At 38.7% G+C, this 25,738-nt stretch overlaps 1 protein-coding gene across 6 annotated transcripts in view; it reads left to right on the forward strand.

Moving 5' to 3' along the window:
- The window catches only part of ERG (ETS transcription factor ERG), a 212,730-nt gene that overhangs the window by 147,683 nt on the left and 39,309 nt on the right, over positions 1-25,738 (forward strand). For 5 of the 6 annotated variants that reach the window (XM_075132762.1, XM_048866831.2, XM_048866822.2 and 2 more), the window contains one exon: positions 14,011-14,228. In XM_075132762.1, coding sequence (XP_074988863.1) covers positions 14,011-14,228 — 218 coding nt within the window. Of the gene's footprint in view, positions 1-11,404; positions 11,455-14,010; positions 14,229-25,738 lie in introns of those variants that run through there. The other variant, XM_075132765.1, reaches the window with a different exon arrangement.

Raw genomic sequence — 25,738 nt, forward strand, 5'->3', positions numbered from 1 at the left:
TATTAGTCATCTAATTTTACTACATTTCTAATGTCTCCATTGTGCCCTGAGTTGTAGGGGGTTGGGGGGGGGGGGAAGAAGCACCATTAATGTTCCCTACTCTAATATAAATATCTAAATGCTCTGGGCATTTCTGTTGACTGTAGAGGTTAGTGATGGTGCAATGGTAAGACGTTCTGAAGCAGAATTGCAGACAATTCTTCGAATTGAACTGACTATATCAAGCATCAGAAGCTCAACTAATCTATGCTTGTCTACATCTGCTATGGATACAAATATGCACAGCTTGCTGAGGTTTACTCGTATCCATTTCTTGGTGCAGTGATCATCTACACCTACATTTTCTTTCTTTTACATGTATGCTACAATATATTACAAGCCAGATCTCTTTAATTAGTCATATATGTAATACCTGATCTCACCCAGTTGTATCCTTTAGATAACCCTCTAACTGTACTCTGGTTACATTTAAAAAAAATGTTTGTACTGAACTGAGGCCCTGATTCAACAAAGTATTGCTTAAAGTTAAACACATGCATAAATCTATACCCACAGAACTATTAAGCATTTGTTTGACTTGATGCATGTGCTGAAGTCCTATTGGGACTTAATTGTGTTTGTGGCTGAATCAGGTCTTTACTGTTATAGCATTGGACTTGATATTCATTTGATCAGAGCCAAAGACAAAGTTAAAATGTACTTAAGTACAAATTAAGATACTGATTACAAACTATTGTGAGAGGGTATGTTAGGCTATATACTGTAAAAGCTATCATGACAGGCAGTCATATTGCACATATACAGTGGGCCCACTTAAAAAATTCATTCTGGTTTTAGAGAATGCTTCAGGGCCATTTCTACACCTCCTTTGCAGGTGTTGTGTGTGATTCCCCCATTGCTGGTCTAGGATGGTACCTGTGTCCCAGCTGTAGCTCCACTGCAATCCACAAAACTCCCACCAAACCTTGTATGTGCCTAAATTCACTCGGCTCTAACCACTAAGCTATGAGATGATCTGTTCCAGGGCTCTCTCCATTTCCCCTGTTGAAGCTGTTCCATAAATAATGAAAGAGTGATTGCACCAAGGGGGATTGGCCCCCAGGTCTCCCATCTCTCAGATGGGTGCCCTAACTACTGGACTACAGAGTCATTCTCTCTCTCTCTCTCTCTGGCCTAATGACTGTTTCACTTTGGATAAATACCTAAATAGTCATTAGGCTAAAAGTTATAAGGTAGGCACCGCCACCTATGCCTCCTCTGGCCATTTTGTGCAGCGTGAGGCAGGCATCTAACCCATTCCTACAAGAAACTGCTGAGGCACCTAACCTGCCTGACTCCAAGCTGGTTTCCATTTGTGGATCACTAAGCAGAGCTAGGCACCTCGCTGCAGCCCACACTTAGAAACATATCTCTGAGAGAGGGGCAGGGCTTAGCTCACACCCCTCTCATCAACATCTATCATTGGCTACCTTAGGCAGCCCCCACCTAGCATACTGGCTTTTGCAGATCACGTTCTAAGGCACCTATCTTTCCTCATTTACTGTATAGGGACCCTACGCACCTAACTCAGGCTTTGTGGATCACAATGTTGTTCCTGTGATTTTCTAGTCACCTACAAGTAGGCACCATGATGCTCAGCATTGCAGCCCCTAAGTCCCTTTGTGGGTCCCACCCATTGTGGATATAGTAAGTGGTCGTAGGTTATGGTTAAGTGGTGGGAAGAACAGTTGTTAATGTTTGCAATCTTATGTAACTTTGAGCATGTCTCTGGAACCCCTCCTCGCTTAATCAGCTTCACTGGAATCTTAAATAAGATAAAAGAAATCACATGATGTCTTTGTTTTGAGATTTCCTGGGTAAATAAATTGCAAATTCAAAAACACAAGGCCTCAAACTGCATTCACATACAAACTGTAATTCCATATTGAGATGAGTAGCTTTGATAAAACACAGTTCTTCAAGACATGGTATTTTGGTTGTTGAAGCTACCTGTTGTTTCCAACGATGCAGTATAGACGCTCAGAAAGAATAGGATTCTAAGACTAGAATGATATCTGTGTGTAGGGTAGTGCAGCTATTTTGGCCAAGAGACTAAATTTCACAATATCATTTTGATCTAATAGCAAGAAAAGTTCTTAGCAAGTGCGGCATGCAGCCTCAGCTCATTTCCTTTTGGGCTGTGGCCCACTTTAAAACCTGCCACCCATTTTGCCAAACGAATCTTTGCTTGAAAGAAGACTGAGACAAAAACAAATGTTTGTACTTTTTAACAAAGTAGAAGGCTGGCTGCTCTTTCAGATTGATAAGGTCCAATGCTGGAGTAGTGCGGGAGAGGCAGCGTGCTGGCACTGGTCCGACAGATTAAAAGGAATTTTTGATCCAAGTACTCTCAGTTCTTCAGCTTTTTTTGAGTCCCAAAAGTTATCAACAAAACTGAAGGGTAAAATAGTTTGATGGCTTTCAAAGTTCATAGCTGAGAATAATATCAGAATGAAAAGGAATATCGGAATCTGTTTAAATCGCTTAAAGAAATAGCCCTACATGCCTCAGTGTTACAGTGTTTTACAGTATGGAAGTACTAAAATAAACATTCAAAGTGAGATATTCTTTAATATTACACATACAACATACAATGGGACTACTGAAGAATACAACTGTATTTTTTGGCACTCGAGTTTGTGTGGACCTAATTGTTTAGCAATAAATATTCTGGGCCTGATTGATCATTGTGTTACTCCAGATTTGAACCAGTCTAACTATGTTGATTTTAGGCTTTCTGTTCCTTAAAGGAGAGATTTAAAACATGTGAGGTGCCTAACTCACATTGGAAGTCATGGGAGTTGGGTATCTAATTCTCATTTTGCCTTTGAAAATCTCTCTAATTTTTCTTTTCAGTATCTGAGGTGTGTGTTTTTAATTTTTCCATTTAGTATCTTTATAACTATTATAATCCATGGTAATAAGATAAGACCTGCCCCTTATTCCTCTGCTGTATTCTATATTTTTTAGTTCTTATTCTTGAAATATCATGTAATTAGATGAGCAGGCAACATCTGAATACTCAGCCATTGTCATTTCATTGATATTTGGCCAGAACAGCTCAATAATCAGCAATTTGTTTTTGTATAGGAAACATGTTTATGCTCATAGACATCAGTGCACGAGGCCATAAACCTTTGCCCACTTTAGAGATTTTATGTAGTAAGATAATGATGATGCTACCGCAAGGTTGAACCAGTCACAAGCCACAATGTGCCACTTGCTTGAATAGCAAAGTGGCCAATTAATACATGAAGGTTAGAGCTCATCTGAGCCATTAAGGATTGACCAATAGACCTTGCTGTTTGCGTGGAAGAAATGAAGGCACTAGATCCACCTGTGCCTAGCTGGAAGAACGTCTTGTTTTATCATGGGATGCCTATTCCCCAGTCTTGTGAATTCTGAGGTCAGCTCCCTATCAGAGACCTAATGTAATGCCTTGTGCCATGATCCTGCCACTTGCTCTGTGTGAGCAGAACCCTGTTCCCTTGGGCACCCTATTGAAATCATGCTAAGAGATCAGTTGGGCTCTACAGGTGTCTGCCTATACCAAGCCAGTTGTAGGACTGGGGCTTTAATCTTTGTAGCTGAACAAGACTGCTGTATAATCTTATAAGAAAGCATAACAACGCCGTACACTGTGTTTATGAGACAATGTTTATGTTGTATGATGAACATGGCATGAGTGAAATGGTTTCTCTATTTCCATCATTTAATTCTTGTTTGGGACCTTAGTTTTTAAAAATGTGTATGTTACTTAAAATTATTCTCAGATGGTTTGTGGAACACTGCATTGTGAAAAAGGAGGTCTTTAAGTCAGGCAATCATTTAGACTTTCTGATCTATGGAGATGATTTGTCCACAAATCTCCTGGATGTTATATTGTTGTCTCTATGCACTGGAGAAAGGAATGGCCCAATAGAGGGTGCTAAGCTAGGAGTCAGAAAGACCTAGCATCTAGTCCCAGATTCTTGGTCACTATACCTCAGTTTCCCCATCTCTAAAATGGGTATAAATGATAATTGTCTTTCTTTATAAAGAACTTTTGAGAGCTATAGAGGCTTGTGGATGTTCTGGAAATGATATTCTATACAATAAAATTATCTGATAATTTATACTGAAGCTTTGTGCATTTCTAGTAATTAGAAAACAATATTTTCATTACAATACAAAATATAAAACCTTTTAATACTTACGTCTTCACTATCCACCGGCTCGGCGGGTAGTGATCGATCTATTGGGGATCGATTTATCGCATCTCATCTAGACGTGATAAATTGATCCCCAAATCGACAGCTGTTCTCCACCTCAGCAGGAGGAGGAAGCGGAGTTGACGGGGCAGCCGCTGCAGTTGACTCGCCGCCATGAGGACGACCAGGGAACTTGAACTAAGATACTTCGACTTCAGCTAAGCGAATAGCGTAGCGGAAGTTGTGTATCTTAGTTTGAACTCCCCCATAGTGAAGCCCAGGCCTTAGTTTAGTCTTTCAGCCCTTATCCACAATCTGAGTTCCAGTGAAGTCAAGAGAATGACTCACATAATAAGGGCTGCAGGATCAGATCTCACCTACCCAGGGCTTTTTCTCTTAGATAAATCTGGCCTTAAATTTCATAAACTTGTTTTGATTTAGGATTGGATTTTATTATTTTCATTATTATTATTTACAAGTGGGACTGTAGCAGTGTCTCTCCCTTGCTTTCAAAATATCCTTTGTATTTTTCCCAGCAAGAGGTCAAGATATTAGATAAGTGGCAGCACCAGGCCTTTACTTGGATTACCATTGGCTTCCCAAGTGCCCTTTTCAGATAGATGGAGGATGTTAACTGAACTGGAAATAAGATTCTCATGGGTGGAGGTGAGGACGACACCTGTCTTTCCTATCTTGTACTAGCCAAGGCTTTTTGTTGTTCCTGAACACTCTCATGAATATAATCTGTGGATTTCAGTCTGCTCAAATGATTCCAAGTCTCAGAGGCGTATGGGTAAAACACATTCCAGATGTGTGCTGCAGCTCCTGAAGCAGGTGGCTGTATTTGAGGTTGTAACTTTTTCCAACATATTCCTCACAGACTATTGTGTATCTGTTGATGATGCTTCTTTTGAGGATGGTCAGAATAGAGTTGTAAGAATGGCATGATCTAATAAGCTGTAGCAAGGTTTCAGCATTAATCATTAGACTTTCGTTTCACTTACTATTGCCTTATGCAATGAATTCAAGGCTCAAAGATTTGGCTGTAAACTAGGCTGCAAGTTTAGGCTGAAATGCCTTCAGCATGTGTAGAGCCCTGCAGCAGGACTGGGATCCCACAGGACCCGCTGCCATAATACAGGGAGCGGGTAAAATGTTGTGGGCAGGATTGGGTGGGCAAAAAAAACAGACTGTGGGAAATTGCAGGAAAACACTAAAACTCTCGTCAGTTTGTCATAAATGTAATTTCAGCAATGTAAAGCAATTTTTCTTTTTCTTTTTTTTTAAATAAAGGTTTTAATACTTACATTTAAGTGAGAGCTAGAAAGAGATTTGATGTCTATTATAACAGGAGTTAAAGTATTTTTACGTGGTTGAAGCAAGATTTGTTTTCTTTTAGTGGTAAAATTTATATATGTAATATATTAACCGACCTTTTTGGTGTGGTGTGGTTTGGTTTGGTTTTAAAGCAGCATGGGGGAATCTCTCTCTCTCTCTCTCTCTCTCTCTCGTGGGATTTGCAGGATCTAAGATTTTTGCGGGTGGGAGCAAGATAAAAATGCAAGAAACAATGCGGTAGTGAGTGGGAATGGGTACTGCAGGTCGGGACAGAAGTTGGATTAAAAATATAGTCCCGCATAGGGCTCTACTCCAGCACCCTGTGTTGCATGTTTCAGACCTGAATAGTGTGGAGTTGTCAGCCTGAAAGATTGCCCAATGTCCCGTGAGCTATCATTGACTGTTTGGCCACTGGCCCCTCCTATGGTATCTGTTGCAATGTAGAAATTACATTCTTTAGCCTGATTGAGATGAAGCTTTACTACCCAGTGAACTACTTCCTAAAGCTGTGTAATAAACTTTTAAAAAAAGAACGTATGTAAAAGAACACAATAAAAGTAGCAAGATGGAGTGATGAATTTCTGAAAGCTTTGCTAAAAATCACCTAAAATGGTTACATTAGTCTGTACCGTGTGCTCGTATCCTAGCATGGGCTGATCTTTGTTTGACTCATTTTTATGACCACAATTCCATGCAATGACTCTTGATTCAGAAAAATGATATTTAACTCATTGTGGGCCAGATACTCAGCCAGGTTAAACGGATGTAACTCCGTTGAAATCAGTGGAGTAATACTAATTTACAGTAGCTGAGCATCTGCCCCAACACTTGAAAACATTTTCATTTTCACTGCATTTTTACCTCACTCCCACCCGCAAAAATGGGGAAGATAGAGAGTGACTGGGTAGAAATATATTATTGCTACCTGGCTCTTGAACATGAAGCTTCTTTTGGAAAGGTTTGGAAGGCTCCTTTTTAGATCCTTTTAAACATTCAAGCAAGAAGGAGAACTGACTTTTCACATACATCCCATGACTCTTCACATACATCTTTATGTTTTTGAATTCATATACATCATTTATCACTATTGTACCTAAACCATCTATAAATTCTACTAGATAGGCAGATGGATGGGGGAATGGAGAGAAGATGCAAACATGGGGTTTCATAAGGTGAAGTGCAGGGACAAAGCCTATTTAACATGTTCATTAGTACATGAAAAATGGAGCTGCGGAAACATTTGTCCAAATCTTCAGATGTTGTAAAATGTAAGTAAGAAGATTAGTATAGTGAAGAGTGGAATAACAGGAAGTATTTAGCAGAGCTGGTCAAGAAATTTTTGACAGAACAGTCTTCCATCGAAAAATGCAGTTTGTCAAAATTGAAACATTTCTCCGGATCATGTCAATGGTGACATTTTCATTGGGAAAATGTCAAATCAAATCATTTAAATTTTTTCATGTTGATAGTGACAAAATGTTTGGTTTTCATAGATGAAATATTTCATATTTACTTTATTATTTTGATTCATTTAGTTTAGAATTTTACATTATATTAAAATACTAATTTAATACTATACTATATTTGTATATTATGTTTGATATTTAATATTTTCTATTGTCTTCTATTTTCTTATATATTTCATATTATATATATGTTTTATTTTGACATTATTGGAATGAAAAATTTAGATCTCTCAGTCACTTTTTCAGAATTTCCATTTGTGAAAAAAAATTTCAACTATTTGTTCTGATTCAGAATAAAAAAAAATTTTTTTTTGAAATGTCAGAGTTTCCTGCAAAACAGAAATTCCGTTTTCCGACCAACTGTAGTGTTTAGATAAGCAAGGGAAATGGGAAATGTCTAGAACATGATTTCCAATATTGGGAAATACAAGCTGTTGCATCTGAGAATATCCAGGTAAGTAAGCATTATAATATGGATTCAAGTTAGATGAGGGGAAAAGGAACTAATAGTGATGGTGAGGAATATCATGAAAATAGGGCCACAAAAAGTGTATGTATTTAAGTCAATACATTTAAAAGCAATCAGTTCCTATATTTAAGGGGCTAAAAAAGGCTGCACTTGGAATATTATTTACATTTTGCTGATATACTTTAAGAAATTATGACCAGGTTATAGAAAAAGTATAGTGGAGGGCAACAAATTCATTTTGTGGTTCTGGAGGTCTGTGTTGCAAGAAAAGGCCCAAAAGATTTAATATGTTTCTTCTGGGACATAAGGAGAATGAGAAATCATCTCCTTACAGATTTCAGGTAGCTAAAGGGGCCAAAAAAGATCTAGGATATCTGTTCTACCTGTAATAAAGAGGGTCCAAATCATGGCCATATTTGGAAAAAATGGGAGGAAAGAGTGAAGCTAAATATTAAGAATTCCTTTTCTTATGTCTGATCCAACTCTTATCGAAGTGAATGGAAAGTCTACAGCTGACTTCAATACGAGTTGGACTGGGCCCTTAGTATGTTATTGGAATGTTGAACAGTCTACCATATGATGATATGGGAGCAGACTGCATAAATGAGTCTCAGACAAAGAGGGGTATGTTCTGTACCTGGTATAAAGATAATACCATTATTTCATAGCATTATCCAAATTCATTTAACATCCTGCTACAGTATATTTTTCAGTAATCTCCTGCATTAGTAGATTACACTGGTTAATGGTACATTAAGAAGTATATTCTTATACTTATACTTAATGCTACATTAAGAAGTATATTCTTCTATTGGTTTTCAATTTTACTGGTTTAAAAAAAATCTTTCCCTGTGTCCTCAATTTCTGAGATTGGAGTAAAAGAAGGAATTGATCAGTTTGTATATACCCTTCATAACGTTGAGCATCTCAGTCATGTTTCCTTTATATTCTACTTTCCAGGCCAAGTAATTATGCATTTGATTAAATAAACATCTTTGTCCTAATTATTTTATCCTATTTTAAAGGCATTACTGTATCTATTGTTCTAGTTATTTGTCAGTCTGTTATTCTGTCTTTTTCACTTGTCAGCAAAGTATAAACCAAACCCAAATACAAAAAGACATTTAGTGCTTTTATCACTAGAACAAAAAGTCCAAGGGAGAAGCAAAAAGCCAAGTATTGTGGAGTTGGCGGAAAAAAAAATCTCTCTGTGAAAAATGTATTTTCTTTTGTGCTGGTGATACTCTCATAGGACTTTATGCCCCCCAAATTGAAAATATTTGTCTAATATGAATTTTATTTTTCATAATTTATCAAAGCATTATATTTCATGCACATATGTGAATAATCTTTCCTGTCTGCCATGGTAGCGTGTGTCTCTTCATGCCGTGTCATGTCAACCACTAGTTACTGGAATTGAGAGCTTTAACTTCTGAGGTGTCATGAAATCCAGGAAGATGATCCATCCATTACAGTATCTGTTCCCATAAGGGTACAAAACTTGGCGAGTTTAAAGGAAGTCTATTAATGGGTCTGTTTACAAATATATTAATATTTACTTTGCTTTACCCCACTGACCTACTTGAAGATGCTAAACTGGTTGGGTAACAACATATGGGTGTGAACAAAATTAGCATGAAATTGAGCAATGAAAATAGTTAATAGAAATATAACTGACATTCATATTCAAAATTACATTTTGTTGATCAGTTACAGTATTAATACATGTAAGGCTAGATCATGCAACTGTTATTCACATTGCTGAGTACATAGGGCTACTTATGTGAGTAAATGCTCACCAATATAATCAAGGTTGCACAGTCTAATCTGCAGTGAATTTTTTACATTTAAACTTTTAAAGTTTTTTACTTTACATTTGTATTTGCAAAATGATGACAAAGTATGTTACATCAAATATGAGAAATTGCAGTTAGAGTATTCCTTTCCTAGCCTTCATGACTGAGGTGAATGGCATATGAAAGTCATTTTTACTCATTGCAATTTAGAGCTGATTAAATAATAAAAAGTCCGTTCCCAAATAACCTCTTTGACAAGGAAAGAATTAGTGAATAATGTTTTTAATTACTATTATTTAGTCATTTATAGAGCTTTTTAAAAATGGAGAAACATGAAAATTCAGGATCACCATCTTAGTCAACAGAGAGAAATCAAGGATAAATAGTATGGGCAGAAGTATAGGAGGAACAGATGAAGACTATTTACTGTCTGGTTTTATATACCATATTGCTTGTTGAATCAGAAGATTTTATGTAATCAAGAGACAATTTCCATATTTCTTAATATAATTTTTGTATTTTCTACAGTATGAATATTAGTCTTTAATATGAGGCTGTCTCTCTTCTTATTGTGAACCATCCTTAAATTGTTAGGTATTGCTTCGTCTGTGCAGTATCTGAGGATTGGCTAAATGCTGAAGTGCCTTTGGCCATTAATTGCTCAAACCACCACAGGGATTTAGCTTACAACAAACGCCATTAAAAAGTCAGTATTTGCCAATTCTCACCACACAGTGCCCATACATGTACCACAGGTATCTTCTACTTAAAATACAGGGAAAAGCTGTGGTAATCTCAGATATAAGTGTGTGGTAGCTGTTGACACATCATGAAATTTCAATTGCAGCCACTGTACTTTGAAAAGAAGCAGATGGCAGAAAGTATGATTGCATGAATCCTGGCAGACGGGAGGAGTTGTGGAATGGCAGTTAAGCATATTGCATATTTCCAGAGGTGAAATCCAAGCCCCACTGAAGTCAGTGGCAAAACTCACATCGACCTCTGGGGTGAAATCCTGGCCCCATTGATGTGCTGGAGAAGGATGATGAGTCATGGAGGAAGTAAGGATAGTCTGTTTTAGGTCATGCTTTTACATATGTTGACTCCACAGACTCATGGAAATGCTTTGTCAACCCATGCAACTTATTCTGGCTCAGAGATGAAATAAGACTGACTCTGTTGTCCACCCTGTGTCCCTACATCCTTCCCAATGGAGAGAGGAGGCATGTGGTGTCACCCAGGGCTCAATAGGAAAACATCAAGGGAGCCAGTAAAGGCTGAATAGTTGTAACGGAGAGCTCACTCTGCCACTAAGCCCCCCACATCAGGTACCCCAGCAGCCAGTCTCAGACGATGACAGAAGCACAGATATTCCCACATTGCCTATAGTGAGTTGTGCATGTTTTCTTTTGAAATCATCTATAATTGAATATTTTCTTGACATATGAAGCTAGACTCAGTCTCCTGGGTTTGTCTGTGGGTTGGGTTTTTTTGGTTTGTTTGTTTTTTTGTCACAGTCTCTCAATTATCCACTGTAATCCTAACTAATTGGCATAGTCTTTCCAGTGGTCAGTATAACCTGCACACAAAGTTGAAATACGTGTACTTTTTTTTCCTTTGTGTGATATAATGTGTTAGATTGTGTATTGGTAGCATATTGAAAAATAATTAAGATGTGAGGCAGATACTATTGTGTTGCAGTTATTTATCCCAATATATGCAAATTTAGTAAATCTCATCTTTACCATCTCCATTTGTTTTCTATAGTTAGTCCAAAATTGTCTTCATTTATGTGATTTAGAGCCAGGTTTTGTTTTAATGCTGAATAAATCATGTTTTTTAGTCAATTGTGGGTGGGAGATTAAGTAAATAAAATCAACGAGTGACATTTTGATGCCACTTCTGAAGATAGCTTAATCTGTAAGCAACATATAACAACATCTTGGCTTGCCATATTTGCAATTTTGCTTCTGCTTTCTCTTGTATAATTCACACTTTCTTATACATATTTATGGTAATCAGTATTGCCAAAGTTAACATTACATAATGTGTTATTCTTATTTAGTCCCTGTACTGACTCCTCAGTGGAGCAGAGGAGAAAGAAGCGGGTAGAAAACCGTCTCAGACACTGGATGTCAGTCCATTCAGTGCTGCGGGTACGTGGTCAGGGGTGTGTATATTTTCATGGAAAATTACTCAGAACTTTGTAAAACAAAATATTTTTCCTCCTGAGTAACTTTATTACTTTAAATCTTGTTATATGAAAATAAAAAACTTGGATTTAAGGATCCCTAGCTAATTTAGTAACTGACTCAGCAGCCAGCATCAAGGGATCGCAACCCTTTCCCCCGAGCTCTCCCTCAGGCCCAACCCCTGTGGAGCCAGGCTTTGAGGGCAGAAGGCTCCAGCAGATAACCCACACTCCAGGAACAGCATGTAGGCAGGAGCCCTCCACAGACTTTCCCAACAGAAATTAGAGTGACCAGGTGTCCAATTTTCGACCGGAATGCTGGGTCAGAAAGGAACCCTGGCAGCTCCAGTCAGCACTGCCAACCAGGCCATTAAAAGTCCGGTTGGCAGTGCTGCAGAGCTAAGGCAGGCTAGTCCCTACATGTCCTGGCTCCACACTGTGCCACAGAAGCAGCCAGCAGATCCGGCTCCTAGGCTGGGGGGCACGGTGCTCCGCATGCTGCCACCACGCCGAGCACCAGCTACACACTCCCATCGGCCGGGAACTGCTAGCTGGGTAGCTCATATGCTGCTGTCAGCTGGGGTTGTGTGTTGCTCAATGTCCAAAGGATCAGCCTAGCAATCACCTCCATTTGGTACCTTGGATCTCTGTCTAGAATCCTGGGCTAACCTGCCATTGATCCCTGGGGCAAAGGACTCACTGGGCAGTATCTGTGCTCTTCAGTTCTGTATCAGCCAGAGCAGAATTTGGCACTAAAGGGTTCAAACCTGCCCTGGGCTGTATGGGTGCACAAAGTTGGTATTATGTCCCCCAAAGTCTTGTCAGCCAATTATGCCCTCTAACCGAGCTACAGTGACTTTAATTAGTTCATAATAGCAACAAGAAGAAATAAAGTAACCACATTAGCTGCAATGGCTCAGTAAGAGAGACGGTCTTTGCTTATAAGCTACATGCAGCACTGCTTCATTGTCGGGTTCAGTCTCCAACTTACCAGAGCTGCAGCTGCCTTCAAAATGACAAATCTTTTGAACTCTGCCACCCAGAACGTTGTGGGCCATAAAGGTGCAGTAACCACGCTGTCACCACAATGGGGGAAGAGACTGTAGAGAACCTCTTCCCACACATGCAGCAAAGTAGAATCTATACACACTGCTTGAGGAAGCGTTCTGAGAGAGAGAGATGGCGAAGGGGGTGGTCAACATGCCACATCCTCAAGGTGGTATGGTTTGTGGTTTAGGGGTGGTGTCCAGCCCACCAGCTGGTTAACACCCATTCTGCAGCCAGCAACAAGTGCTAGGCTGGCTTGCATTTTGTTTCTACTCATAGGAAGAGCAGAATCCCTGAAACAGAGGTTGGAGCCAGCTATATCTCTTCTTTCCATCACTATATTATCTAGGAAAGAAATTGGTCCTAATTCTATAGGCAAGAATGAAGAGAAACTCCCAAGGAGTCAGCAAAACCAAACCTTATTCATCTTACAGGGGGAGTTAATGCATAGTACTCATTATTTCTTTCTCCAAAGATGGCTTTTTAGTTTCTTTATTTTAAATGTGTTAAAGGTTTAATTAATTCAGTGTTGGTTAAAGAGGCTAGTTAAACAACTCAGGAGACTGAACTTCTCTGTTTCTCTACCAAAAAGCACAGTGGCAGAGCATGTTTCCCCACCACACTCGTCCCATCACAGTGCCTGAATCATTACCTAGAAAGCACCTTGCGGGCAACAATGTAGTATATTCTCCAGGCGTCTCCAATCCTTGGCCACTCTACTGAGACCAAAAAAATTGTCAATTGTGGTGATAACTTTTCTGATGTCAAAAAGTCTTTATAGCAACTGAATAGAGACCATTTACTCGTTTCAGAAAGACCTCCAAACAGAGCAGACAGTAATGACTTTTGGTCACTTAATCTGGGACAGAGGTGATCTAATGACCTATTGCACAGATAAAGGCTCAGTATTCCATTACACATCCCCTAAGCCATCCAGTCCATTCATAGTATATGAGAATGCCAGGATACGAAGACACCAGGATTCCAAGAGTAGAAGTTTCAAGAACCAGATCATAATTTGGTGTAAAGTTGTTGAAGTCAGTGCACGGTATGTCAGTTTACACCATCTGAGAATCTGGCCTCTAAGTTCAAGCCTTAGAAGTAAAAGATTTAAGTTCAGTGCTACTCCTGCAGTGTTCTATTTAGTCATTAGCTTTCTGTCATCTTTTTTGAACTCTTAATAAAGCCTTGGACATGGCGCATTTTAGTTCCTGATTGGAAACGTCAAATAGGTAAGTTCTCTGGGCAGGTACTGTCTTTTTGTTATAGATTTGTACAGTGCTTTGCACAATAGGACCCTGGCCTATACCTGCTACTGTAAAACAAATAAATAATAATAAGCATGCAGACAAACAATTAATGTATATACCCCACAAGACTTTTGAGACCTATCTCATTCTGTTAAGGGATTTTATAGTATCTGTATGACTTCTCTGACACAGTGTCATGTTGATATCTCTGCTTTGGTTTTCAGGAAGCATTATCAGTAGTGAGCGAAGACCAGTCCTTGTTTGAGTGTGCCTACGGAACACCACACCTTACTAAGACAGAGATGACTGCCTCCTCTTCCAGCGAATATGGGCAGACGTCAAAGATGAGTCCACGTGTCCCCCAGCAAGACTGGTTATCACAACCACCAGCCAGAGTCACCATCAAGATGGAATGTAACCCAAATCAGATTAATGGCTCAAGGTAATGAGGCCAGAGTTTAAAATTACTAGCAATGATGCTTTACTACTATGTGTATCTTACCTGTCAAGGTACTTATATGGCCTTACCACTGTAGGATCTGAGCTCCTAGTATCTTCCACCAATATAATGTGGAAATATCAATCCATGTCAAAAATAGGATTTAGGGGAAAAGACATCACAACAATGTGAGGATTGTGTAGTTTTTGCTGTTTTACTGACTCGAGTTTTATTCATAGTATTGTGATGGTAGATGTAGCAAATCTATCTGATACAATGTATTTACTAAGTGTCTTTTGAGACACTAAAGGGACTTAGTGGGAGAATATACCTTTAAGAACTTTTATTATCTGATAAATAGAGCTGTACTAAATTGGAGAGTGTTTTGCCCATGTGTTTCATATAATTTTTCATCATGGGATTTTGGGAAAAAGGATTTTATTTACAAAAACAACAAGGAGTCCGGTGGCACCTTAAAGACTAACAGATTTATTTGAGCATAAGCTTTCGTGGGTAAAAACCCCACTTCTTCAGATGCACCTGTGAGGTTTTTACCCACAAAAGCTTATGCTCAAATAAATCTGTTAGTCTTTAAGGTGCCACCAGTCTCCTTGTTGTTTTTGTGGATACAGACTAACACTGCTACCCCCTGAGACTTTATTTACAAAGCCACTTCTGTGCAAAAAAAGGAGTAGGTGTCCCACCAAAAAGCCACCTGTTGTTGTCCTCATCCAATTAAAGTCACTGTAGTTAAATTAAAAGTTATGATTGGCTGATTGGACTTTGAAAGACTATTTTGCAAGCCACATTTGAAAACAGGCTAATTATTTCCAGTGAATAGTTTTGTCCAGCTGTATTGGTAAGTGTCTCATCCAGTATATTTTTGTGGTTAAATTATTACAGGTAGTATCTTATTTTAATCAGGCTAGCTAAAAATGTCTTTGTGTTATTTTTAAAAGGTTACATTGGGCCAAAAGGGGCCCTGGAAGAGTTTTCTTGGGTTTGTGATCTGGACCCGATCTTGTTATGAGAAAATGGTGGTAACAAATAACTAGGTGTTTGAGCTGCTGTCTCTGCCAGAAATGTAACAGGACAATGCAGGAAGCAAGTCCTTATAATGACAAGCAGAGTGAGCTGTTGATCTTTACTCCCGTTCCCATGAAACTGCACGGGATGACCTGAGGCCTCATGTTTAAAGTGCCTCACTCCAGAAACAGTTTATGCAAAATTGCTAGCTGTGTATAAATAGAGGGTACAAATTCCCATCACCTTGTAAAAAAGCACCTGCATTTATTCACACATTAATCTGATCTCCTACACTCAAATTATTCAAAACAAAAAACAAAATCTAAAACGAAAAACAAAACATTCTTTCCCCCCCGCACCTCCAAAAGGTCACATGTACTGTGGTTCTGGTCATATTTGCTGCACTGCCAAACATCAGTGCCATAGGTATGGTGAAGCAGTCCAGCAGCCATGGATACTCAGAGGGGAATTCTGTACAATAAATTGTGTATCATTAATGTAATAAAATACATTTTCAAAACTGGGGAGAAAAGTTGCCTCAGATCAAATCTGAATTTCCACTAAATTGTCAAAAAATTGTGTAACAGAAATTAACAAACAATTAACTGAAATATAAGTTATACAATGGTAACTATATGTAGTCTTCTTGTAAGTCCAATCATTTAGAGACAAATTTCTAGTTTTGTGTATTAAAAAGGTTTATTCATACATAAGAATGTAAATGTTTTTGTCAATTAAAAAAATAAGCAGTTTTTCCTCCTCCCAAATATTACAGTTAAATATTCCCCATTAGTTTTAGTAGATTCTTTATGAGCATTGGTGGTTTCTCTGGCCAAGCTCAGTGAAATGCTCAAGAGTAAACAAATAGCATTATTATTATTATTTAGATTATTTAGATTTGTTGTAATTGTCTGTGGTATTATTAATAACTAGGGCTGCAAAATCTTAGCTTCAAACACTCCCACAGTGAGAAAGAATCTGGATAATGTGAGTCCATCTGAATTTTGCAGTTAGTTCCATTTCTATGATGGGCCAAACCACAATTCTGCATTAGAATTCCCACAGATTTTGGGATGCTTGAAAGAAATGAGAGAAAACCAGCTACATGTTGTTTTGTCATATCACTGCATAACTGCAAAAGAGATTCTCTAACAGATAAGGTAGAAAGCAGCACCTCTGAAAATCATGTCCCCTTTACTTAGATCAGGGATCTGCAACCTTTGGCACGCGGCCCTCCAGGATAAGCCCCCTGGCGGGCCAGGCCGGTTTGTTTACGTGCCTTGTCCATAGGTTCAGCTGATCGCAACTCCCACTGGCCGCGGTTCACCGCTCCAGGCCAATGGGGGCTGTGGGAAGTGGATTTTCCACACCACTGAGCAATGTAGTTATGTCGTGGCTCTTTTGGGAATCCTACATGTAGTGTAAACCAGGGCTTACTCTTTTGCAGATGTCTTTTCTCTCCACATTGATTTGCAGCCCAGAGGTTTGTTTCCTTATTTTAATTATCCAGTTCTTAAAAGTAATCCAAATAAATACAAAAAAAAAAAAATGCACATAGTAGATGGAGTGCATGGTTCTGTTTCTCATTTACATGGAAGCCCTTTACACTGATCTAGTTACAGTTACACCCACTTAAAGGCCACTTTACCAGATCAGTGTAAATCTGTAGTGTATGTGAGAATAAGATTGTATATGTATATAATGTGCTTATTTATTTATGGATTATGTTTCTTAAGTGGTTCATCTGGGATCTTCAGAATATCCTCTAATAATTATATCTCCAAAAGGGAGACTGGGTCTGTATAGCATGAGAGGTAGAGCATGCAAAAAAGAGTGTAAGATGCTACAAAGGAGCACAAACAATGTGGTTAGTTTCATATTGTTCTGTGTGTAGCAGGACAATCATTGAAAAGTTCCTTCTCATGACATTATACAGCTTCCTGACCATATAATCTATCGTTTGGATGAGGATATAAAATGTTAAGCGTGTACAGACACTCTAACAACACAAGAACAAAGTATGCTTTCTAAGAAGAAATATACTCCACTTTAACTCTTCTTTCCCTGATAATGCTTCAGCAACTTTGCTGTACTTACACTGCATTCAACCTCAATACAAAATGGTCCCTGTTATAAGGGCACTTGTGGATTATATTGGAAAAATTTGGCTTCCAAAACTATTACTGTTAAATACCAAAGGAACTACATTAAAGTAACACTAAGGAGTTATTTGCAGTGTGTTGCACAGGGAATTAGATATGCAGTTTCCTTTAACAATAACAGTATTTGTAAGACTAAATCCCAGTCCACAACACTAGAAAATGTAGCCCTAAGGGCTTACCTTAAACCAAATGAAGCAAGGAAATTTGAACCAGAGTAAATTTCATCCTCTATGTAGTTTTGTGGCCTGTATAAATTAATTTTCATGGAAATCTGCATATTTTTGTTTTAAATCATTTTATTATTTATAATTATAATACATAATTTATAATAAACATAAAAATAGGTTGATGGCCCTGTGTACAAGGCCCTGTATACCACGAAAGCTTATGCTCAAATAAATTGTAAGGAGAGTGATCACTTTACATAAGCTATTACCAGCAGGAGAGTGAGGTGGGGGGAGAGAAAACCTTTTGTAGTGATAAACACCCATTTTTTCATGATTTGTGTGTATAAAAACAAACATCTTCTGTATTTTCCACAGTATGCATCTGATGAAGTGAGCTGTAGCTCATGAAAGCTTATGCTCAAATAAATTGGTTAGTCTCTAAGGTGCCACAAGTACTCCTTTTCCTTTTGCGAATACAGACTAACATGGCTGTTACTCTGAAACCTGTCACTTAAATCCCCTGATTCTTCAGTGGCCTCTTTATATTCTTACTTAAGGGATTTAAGGTACCTGATAAATGGCTTATCTTTTTTAAATGGGGCCTAGGTGTTGTATAGTATCTCCTGTGACCCTTACGGCTGGGATGAATTCCACCTATTATGAAATGTAATGATTTCCTAAAAAGCATTATGAAAGTTAGCTGTAGTGATATCCCAGCAGAAGTTTTCCAGAGTTAGCTTTGCTGATTTAGTTGCTTTAAACAAATGCCAAAAATAATTATTTGGCATTAAGGTCTATATTGTTTACAAAGTATTATTTTTCAGATATCACCAATTGTGCTCTAGTGTTGCTTGAAAAACACTTGAAACTGAAAATGTCATTTTTATACATCTTTTTGCTTGGCTCTTTTGGGAATCCTTACATATACATTTGCCTCAAACATCTTGGCAAGTCTGAACACATACTGTACAATGGAAGACTTCTCTTAATCTAGAGTCCCCAGTATTTTGCCTTACATTCTTATCATCCTTAGAACCTTGTTTTAAGATCTTCTGAATAATAGCTATTTGTTTGATACTTTAGATACAAAAAGGATAGAAAGAGAATAACTGGGATTAAGCTGACTGGGTGGTAGATCTAATTTTATTATTTAGATACTTTTTATCCATTTTAAATATTAACAACAAAAATCCACCTGGCAGAAATAATTTTAATACCATTCATTTTTCAGTGGCATGTTTTTTCCATAGCTGAAATACAGCCACTCAGCTGGTGTCTGACGCCATCCTTTCCATCATTGGGTAGTTTATTGCTGGCACTCTACTAGTATTCTGGTTAAAACCTTGGCACAGACTAAACTATAAACTTGATCCAAAGCCCACTGAAATCAATGGGAGTGTTTCCACTGACTTCAACAGGCTGATCAGGTCCTATTTCACTTCACAACAAAACTGAGAGAATTATCTAATGGGATGACTTATCTAATATTATTTATTTGAGCAGGCTCCATAAGGCAGCTGCAATCCTGGGAAAGGGATTTGGTCTTGGATATCCCTACTCAGATACCTTTTTATTCCCACTGACTGGGTGGTTGGTGTTGGTGGCTGTGGGCCAGACAGAGAAAACTGAAACTTCAGTATCTTCTTCACAGAGAGCTTTGTGTTTGTCTGCTTTATGAAGCAGCTCATTGCTCTGAAAAGCACCAGTTTAGCATTGTTTCTGATTTGGCTGTGGTTTTGGCACAAACAAACTGCCAAGGAGGGGAAAAAATGGTCTATCCAGCTCATCTTTAGAGTAGGGTTTTTGGTGTGGTTTTGGCTGGTTGATGCAGCTCAGAAGCTAATTATGTCACCACACTGTCTTCTTAGCAGGGTTGATGTGGTTCTGGTCTGGCAGGTGCGAACTGTGAAGAAATCACTTGACTCTCCAATCCAATAGGACTGGTTTACTTTAAACTGAAACAGATGTATCTCAGATTGACAATTGTTACTGAAATGATAAAAATTTAGAAGAGTAGCTAAATATCCCTGCATTTTTCACTTTTGAAAATTTAGACTGAGATTTTCAAAAATGGGCACCTACATTTAGATTTATGACCTTAATCTCAGTCTCCTGAAAATTTTGAACTAAAGCTCTGTAAACCCCTTCATGATCATTCCTTTTGGGTCATATGCACCCATGGTCAGAGGTGCAGCATAAGGCCTATGCAGCATTTAAATCTCACTGACGCCGTATTTTGAAATCTTAAGTGATGTATAGGCCTTGTGGTAGCCCTCAGCACCAGGGTCAGTTTCGCCAATAGAGAACTGTAGGACCTTAAAGTGTGTAAAACCCTGCTGGCTCATACCAATACATGTGGCACCTTACTCTGATACCAATACAGTGTGTTGTTGAACATTTACAGTTTAATCCATAAAATATAAATAGTATCTACTGTGTTTAATGAGAAAGAGATAATAGTACTTTAACGACAAAAGAAATAATTTTATGTTTGCAGTGTTGGTCAAAGGATATGAGACAGACAGGGTGGGTGAGGTAATAACTTTTATCGGACCAACATCTGTTGGTGGAAGTTACAAGCTTTCAAGCTACACAGGCCTCTCCTTCAGGTGAGGGGAAGGAAGCAGAGTGTCTGAGGTAAATACAAATTGAGATAGATTGTTAAGCAGAAGGGGTAACACATGCTGGAGGCAATCAGTTGAAATGAGGTGGGCAATTTGGAGTTAGATTGTTATGTATAAAGGATTTGAAGTGGTCAGTTAAGGGTAGGAGGCAGTGTGGTGTGTTACAAGTTGTTGTAATGAGCCATAAAACCAGTGTCTGTGTTAAGTCCATGGCTTTTGGTGTCTAATCAAGTTACTAAGATAAAGAAAATGGGTTAATCTTTTTTAACTTAACATGTTTGTGCACATCAATTTCACAGCACAAATATGCTAATCACTAAAATCAGCAGACATGCCACAGACACTGGGGATTGTGGTTTCCATACAAGATGTCATTTCTATGTATGCATGGCATTCTGTACATTGCTAGCTTTCTATATGATCCCTGCTCACAATAGAAGGAATATGTGTTTTGGGAAGGGCCCCAACTTCCAACACACTAGTATTTTATGAAACCGCAAACACAACAGGCTTATAAGCTCTTGAAATGAAATACAATTTGAGAAATGTAATCCATTACCATTATAATAGAGTTTCTATAAAAATAATAAAAGAAAAACAAGAGAAAATGGGTCCTGAAAGGTATAGGCCAACTGGGAAGTTATTGTGGCTTTGGCTTGACTAACACTGTATCAGACTTCAGAATTCTCCCTGGCAGTAATCTAATTGTAAATTATGTATATACACAACATCATTTCTTAGCTTTGGCTGTTAGTGCCCCCCTCTCCTTTCCCTTTCTTCACTCCAACCTCACACATAAGAAATATTGAAGTGTTTGCACTAATGGAGAAATGACAACGTGCAGTCAAACTTAAACCAGCTGTTTCCCTGCACTGTGAACACAAAGAGTAGGGCTGGTTATATTTATAGCTTGCCTGGCCTCTAGTGAGCTAGATGCTGACTGCCTTAATTTGCTGTGATGGCCTTAAGGCTTGAAGCAGCTGTGGATTGTGAGATAGCCAGAAAATGGCAGGGGTGGAGGAGGGGAGATTGTGTCAATTAGCAAAAAGTTATTGTTTGATTGAAAATGTATGGCTGCTGCATATACATCTTGGTAAATTAGCATCTTTTGTTTTGCCTGCAGAATGTCAATGAGGTTGTATGTGTTGATATGTGGAGTTTGCTTTATCCTTTTGCTATATGAAATAACAGAAGGCTTTGATTTGACCCAGTTATAACAACACCCTGGGTTCCATGTTCTTATTTGGGATACGCTCCAAAAATGGGTAGACTTGTCCTGGTTAGCAAAAAACAAACACACAGTGAATCAAAGTGTACAAGCATAGTTGTATGAAATGCTCACCTGCAAAGAGCATTGGCCAGAGAGTGTGCAGAGCCAAGAGTTGTCATTTTAGAGGAATAATACTAAGTTAATGGTAAATAGTGGATGAATCCATTAATGGTATTCTTTTCCATGGGCACTGAAAAGTGCCAGCAGGGGAACTACCATGAAGGATGTTTCCTGGGAAATAGTTTAGTAAGGTATGGAGGAGGGAAAAATTTTGAAAGCACTTTTATACAAGGCGCAAACCTGTTCTTGTTAAATTCAGTGGCATAAACCCCATCAACTTCAGTGGGAACAGGATGGGCTCAGAGTGCTTGGCAGGACATATTATAACCTACATGCATTTTTTGGTATTTTCATGTCTGTGTTATATTATAATCATGTGTAAAGAACGGCATGAAGCTTTTGTAAGAAAGAGGCTATGCAAAAATAGGAGTGTGTTCTTTCAATGGGCCAAATGCAGCTCACACCCAGCAAACTTCAGTGGGAATTTGCTCAAGTAAGAATTGAATAAGAACCACAGTATTTGCCTACCTATGCGCATATAACACCAATTAGCCATAACTTCAGTTATGCTTGACATGGGAAAGAACATAGATGGCATTAATTGTACTGTGTCAACTAGTTTGATCTTCTGATATCATTACTGAAGTCTGGCTTCATAGTCTCAGTTCACATGCAAAGGAATTATAGTTCATGCCAATGGAGCCAGCCTCTGGGGTCTGCAAAGTTTCTAGCTGTTTCTCCACCCTTTCTGCAAGATTTTGGCAGTATGGGAATAGCTTTGGTTCCCTGATTGCTCCTGGTGTCCCAAGCAGTGTTGGTACCCAGCAGTGTTTTTCAAATGTATCTGCTAAGGCAATTCGCAGCTGACGTGGACGTTTCCACAGTAATGCATGTGTGTGAGATTTAGACACATAACTGGCCATGTAATTTACATAACTGTTGCAATGAAAAATATTGATTAAAAATGTTGTGAAAAATTTTGGGAAAAGTGTCAAAAAATCAACACTGGTAGGGAACAATTGCTTTGTAAAAAGGCCATTTTTCAAAGAAAATGCTTTTGTCTGAAAAAATGTTGAGCACCTCTACGCAGTAGAATTTACGTTTGTGCAGAGAGAGGGGAATAAACTGAGTATAGCTTGGAACAAACTAAATATAGTTTGATCTTCAAATGGTGTAATTTTGGTCAAATATAATTGACTTTTATTGGCCCTGCCTTTCTGAGGGATACTTCTTTGCATGGATGGCCCCTGCCTTCTGTGGGACAGGAGGCCTGTGGAAGGCTCTCTGAGGTGTTGGGACAGCCTAAAGAGGGAGTGTGGACTATGTGAGTCTGCAGCAGGAATTAGGTGGGCCTGGTTTTGGAGGGGGAAGGGTGAGCTGGGAGCAGAGCGAGTAATGCAGCCTGGGGATCTGTAAACATTGGGATGAAACCATGGTTCATGCCATAGAATGTAGGTTTCAGAGGAACAGCCGTGTTAGTCTGTATTCGCAAAAAGAAAAGGAGTACTTGTGGCACCTTAGAGACTAACCAATTTATTTGAGCATGAGCTTTCGTGAGCTACAGCTCACTTCATCAGATGCATACCGTGGAAACTGCAGCAGACTTTATATACACACAGAGAATATGAAACAATACCTCCTCCCACCCCACTGTCCTGCTGGTAATAGCTTATCTAAAGTGATCAACAGGTGGGCCATTTCCAGCACAAATCCAGGTTTTCTCATCCTCCACCCCCCCACACAAATTCACTCTCCTGCTGGTGCTAGCCCATCCAAAGTGACAACTCTTTACATAATCAAGTCGGGCTATTTCCTGCATAGATCCAGGTTTTCTCACATCCCCCCCACCCCCATACACACACAAACTCACTCTCCTGCTGGTAATAGCTCATCTAAACTGACCACTCTCCAAGTTTAAATCCAAGTTAAACCAGAACATCTGGGGGGGGGGGGGGGGGAGGAAAAAACAAGAGGAAACAGGCTACCTTGCATAATGACTTAGCCACTCCCAGTCTCTATTTAAGCCTAAATTAATAGTATCCAATTTGCAAATGAATTCCAGTTCAGCAGTTTCTCGCTGGAGTCTGGATTTGAAGTTTTTTTGTTTTAAGATAGCGACCTTCATGTCTGTGATTGCGTGACCAGAGAGATTGAAGTGTTCTCCGACTGGTTTATGAATGTTATAATTCTTGACATCTGATTTGTGTCCATTTATTCTTTTACGTAGAGACTGTCCAGTTTGACCAATGTACATGGCAGAGGGGCATTGCTGGCACATGATGGCATATATCACATTGGTGGATGTGCAGGTGAACGAGCCTCTGATAGTGTGGCTGATGTTATTAGGCCCTGTGATGGTGTCCCCTGAATAGATATGTGGGCACAATTGGCAACGGGCTTTGTTGCAAGGATAAGTTCCTGGGTTAGTGGTTCTGTTGTGTGGTATGTGGTTGTTGGTGAGTATTTGCTTCAGGTTGCGGGGCTGTCTGTAGGCAAGGACTGGCCTGTCTCCCAAGACTTGTGAGAGTGTTGGGTCATCCTTTAGGATAGGTTGTAGATCCTTAATAATGCGTTGAATGTATGGAATGTAGAATGTAGGGAAGAGAAACCCCCTGCTTCCCAGCACATGGGATGTTCTGACAGAAAGCTCTGCAAGGAGATTCTCAGAATTCTACTCTCGTGAGACTTTCCCTCCCATGCAAATAGCCAGGGGAGGGAATAATCCAGGCTGTTATTAAATTAATCAAACCAAGCACTATACAGATATTTCCATAATACAGTTGGTTTTATTTTTTCCCTCTGGTAAATGAAAGATAGGTGGTTGTTTTTTCAAATCATAGAATGCTACAAGGAGATGGGTTTATAATCAAAATTACATACATTATATTTCATTTGTCATCTCTTGCATTTACACACAATATAGGTATTTTATGTCACAAATAAATATTTCCTTGAATAATGAAGAACAAAAATTGTACTTCATATATTTATTTATGGACTCAATCCTGCTTCCATCAGAATCTATGAATGGCAAAACTCCCACTGGCTTCAATGAGAGCAGGAATGGGCTCTAAATCTCCCCAATAAAATCATCTTGATTTTAAATGTTCCTAAATAAAGGGAATAGTCCCAGTTCCAAAAGCCTATGGAGAAATTTTTTCAAAACAAACATTTAGCAGAACTTAAGAATTGAATTAGCTCAGTACCTAACAAAACACTAAGAGCTCTGCTAACTGTTCTTGGTTAGTATTGTTACGATTGTAGCCTTTTTGGGGCTTTTGTAAATTCCAGGTGTAACCAAGTATATTTACAAAGGGTAAAAATAACATGCAGCTGTGAAGAAAAACATCTCAGGTTTCAGTTCAAGCCTGCAGTTCACAATGAATCACTGCAAAGCTGCACCATTTGTACTTGGGCACACTTTCTGAAGGCAACTTTCCATTGCCCTCAGTCCCCTGATGATTCAGAAATAAAGCAGACTTACAAAATGTCCTAAAAAAAACCTTTTAAAGACAATCCCTCTCTTGTTGTTCTGTGTAGTAAAAATATTTTCTTCTGGTGGCTGCCCTTCTTATGTTTTCAGATCTACTCTTCATATTATGAAAGTCAATTTAATTTGCTGAATTAGGTCTGGTTCAGTAAAGCAGTAAAGAACGTGCTTAACTTTAAGGACTTGGGTAGTCCCTTTAGCTTTGTTGGTACTTGCTAGAAGTTAAGCCTGGGTTTAAATGCTTTTCTGAATGGGGGCTTCGGTCATTTATCCAGTAGAGTAAGGGACCAAACTCTTGACCATCTGCTTCTGGATTTTAATGAAATATGCTAACTTAAATTGTGATCTTCCCCCCCACCCCCCGCTCTGTTTATAGTCAGATCAGAGAACCACCCGAGCAGTCCTGTCAGTCTGCCAAAAGCCTTTTGCTACTACTTGATCTTTCACATCATTTATTGTTTACAATAGTTTTTTAAGGCATGATTGCCTTTGGAAATGGTGCAGGCTAAAACTGATGTATTTTATAGATACAACAATCTGCTTAAATCCCTTTGCATTCCAAGTTCTTTTTATAGAAAAAGAAAATTAAGTAACTTTGCAAATTAGACCAGAGGATGTGGCTTGTAGTCTGTTTCACAAAACCATTGAAAATAATCTCATCATACAAAAAAATCAATGAACAGGCCAAACTGCCCTCACTGACATCCATGTAAT

This window comes from Caretta caretta, chromosome 1 (genome assembly GCF_965140235.1).
Source record: "Caretta caretta isolate rCarCar2 chromosome 1, rCarCar1.hap1, whole genome shotgun sequence".
NCBI lineage: Eukaryota > Metazoa > Chordata > Testudines > Cheloniidae > Caretta > Caretta caretta.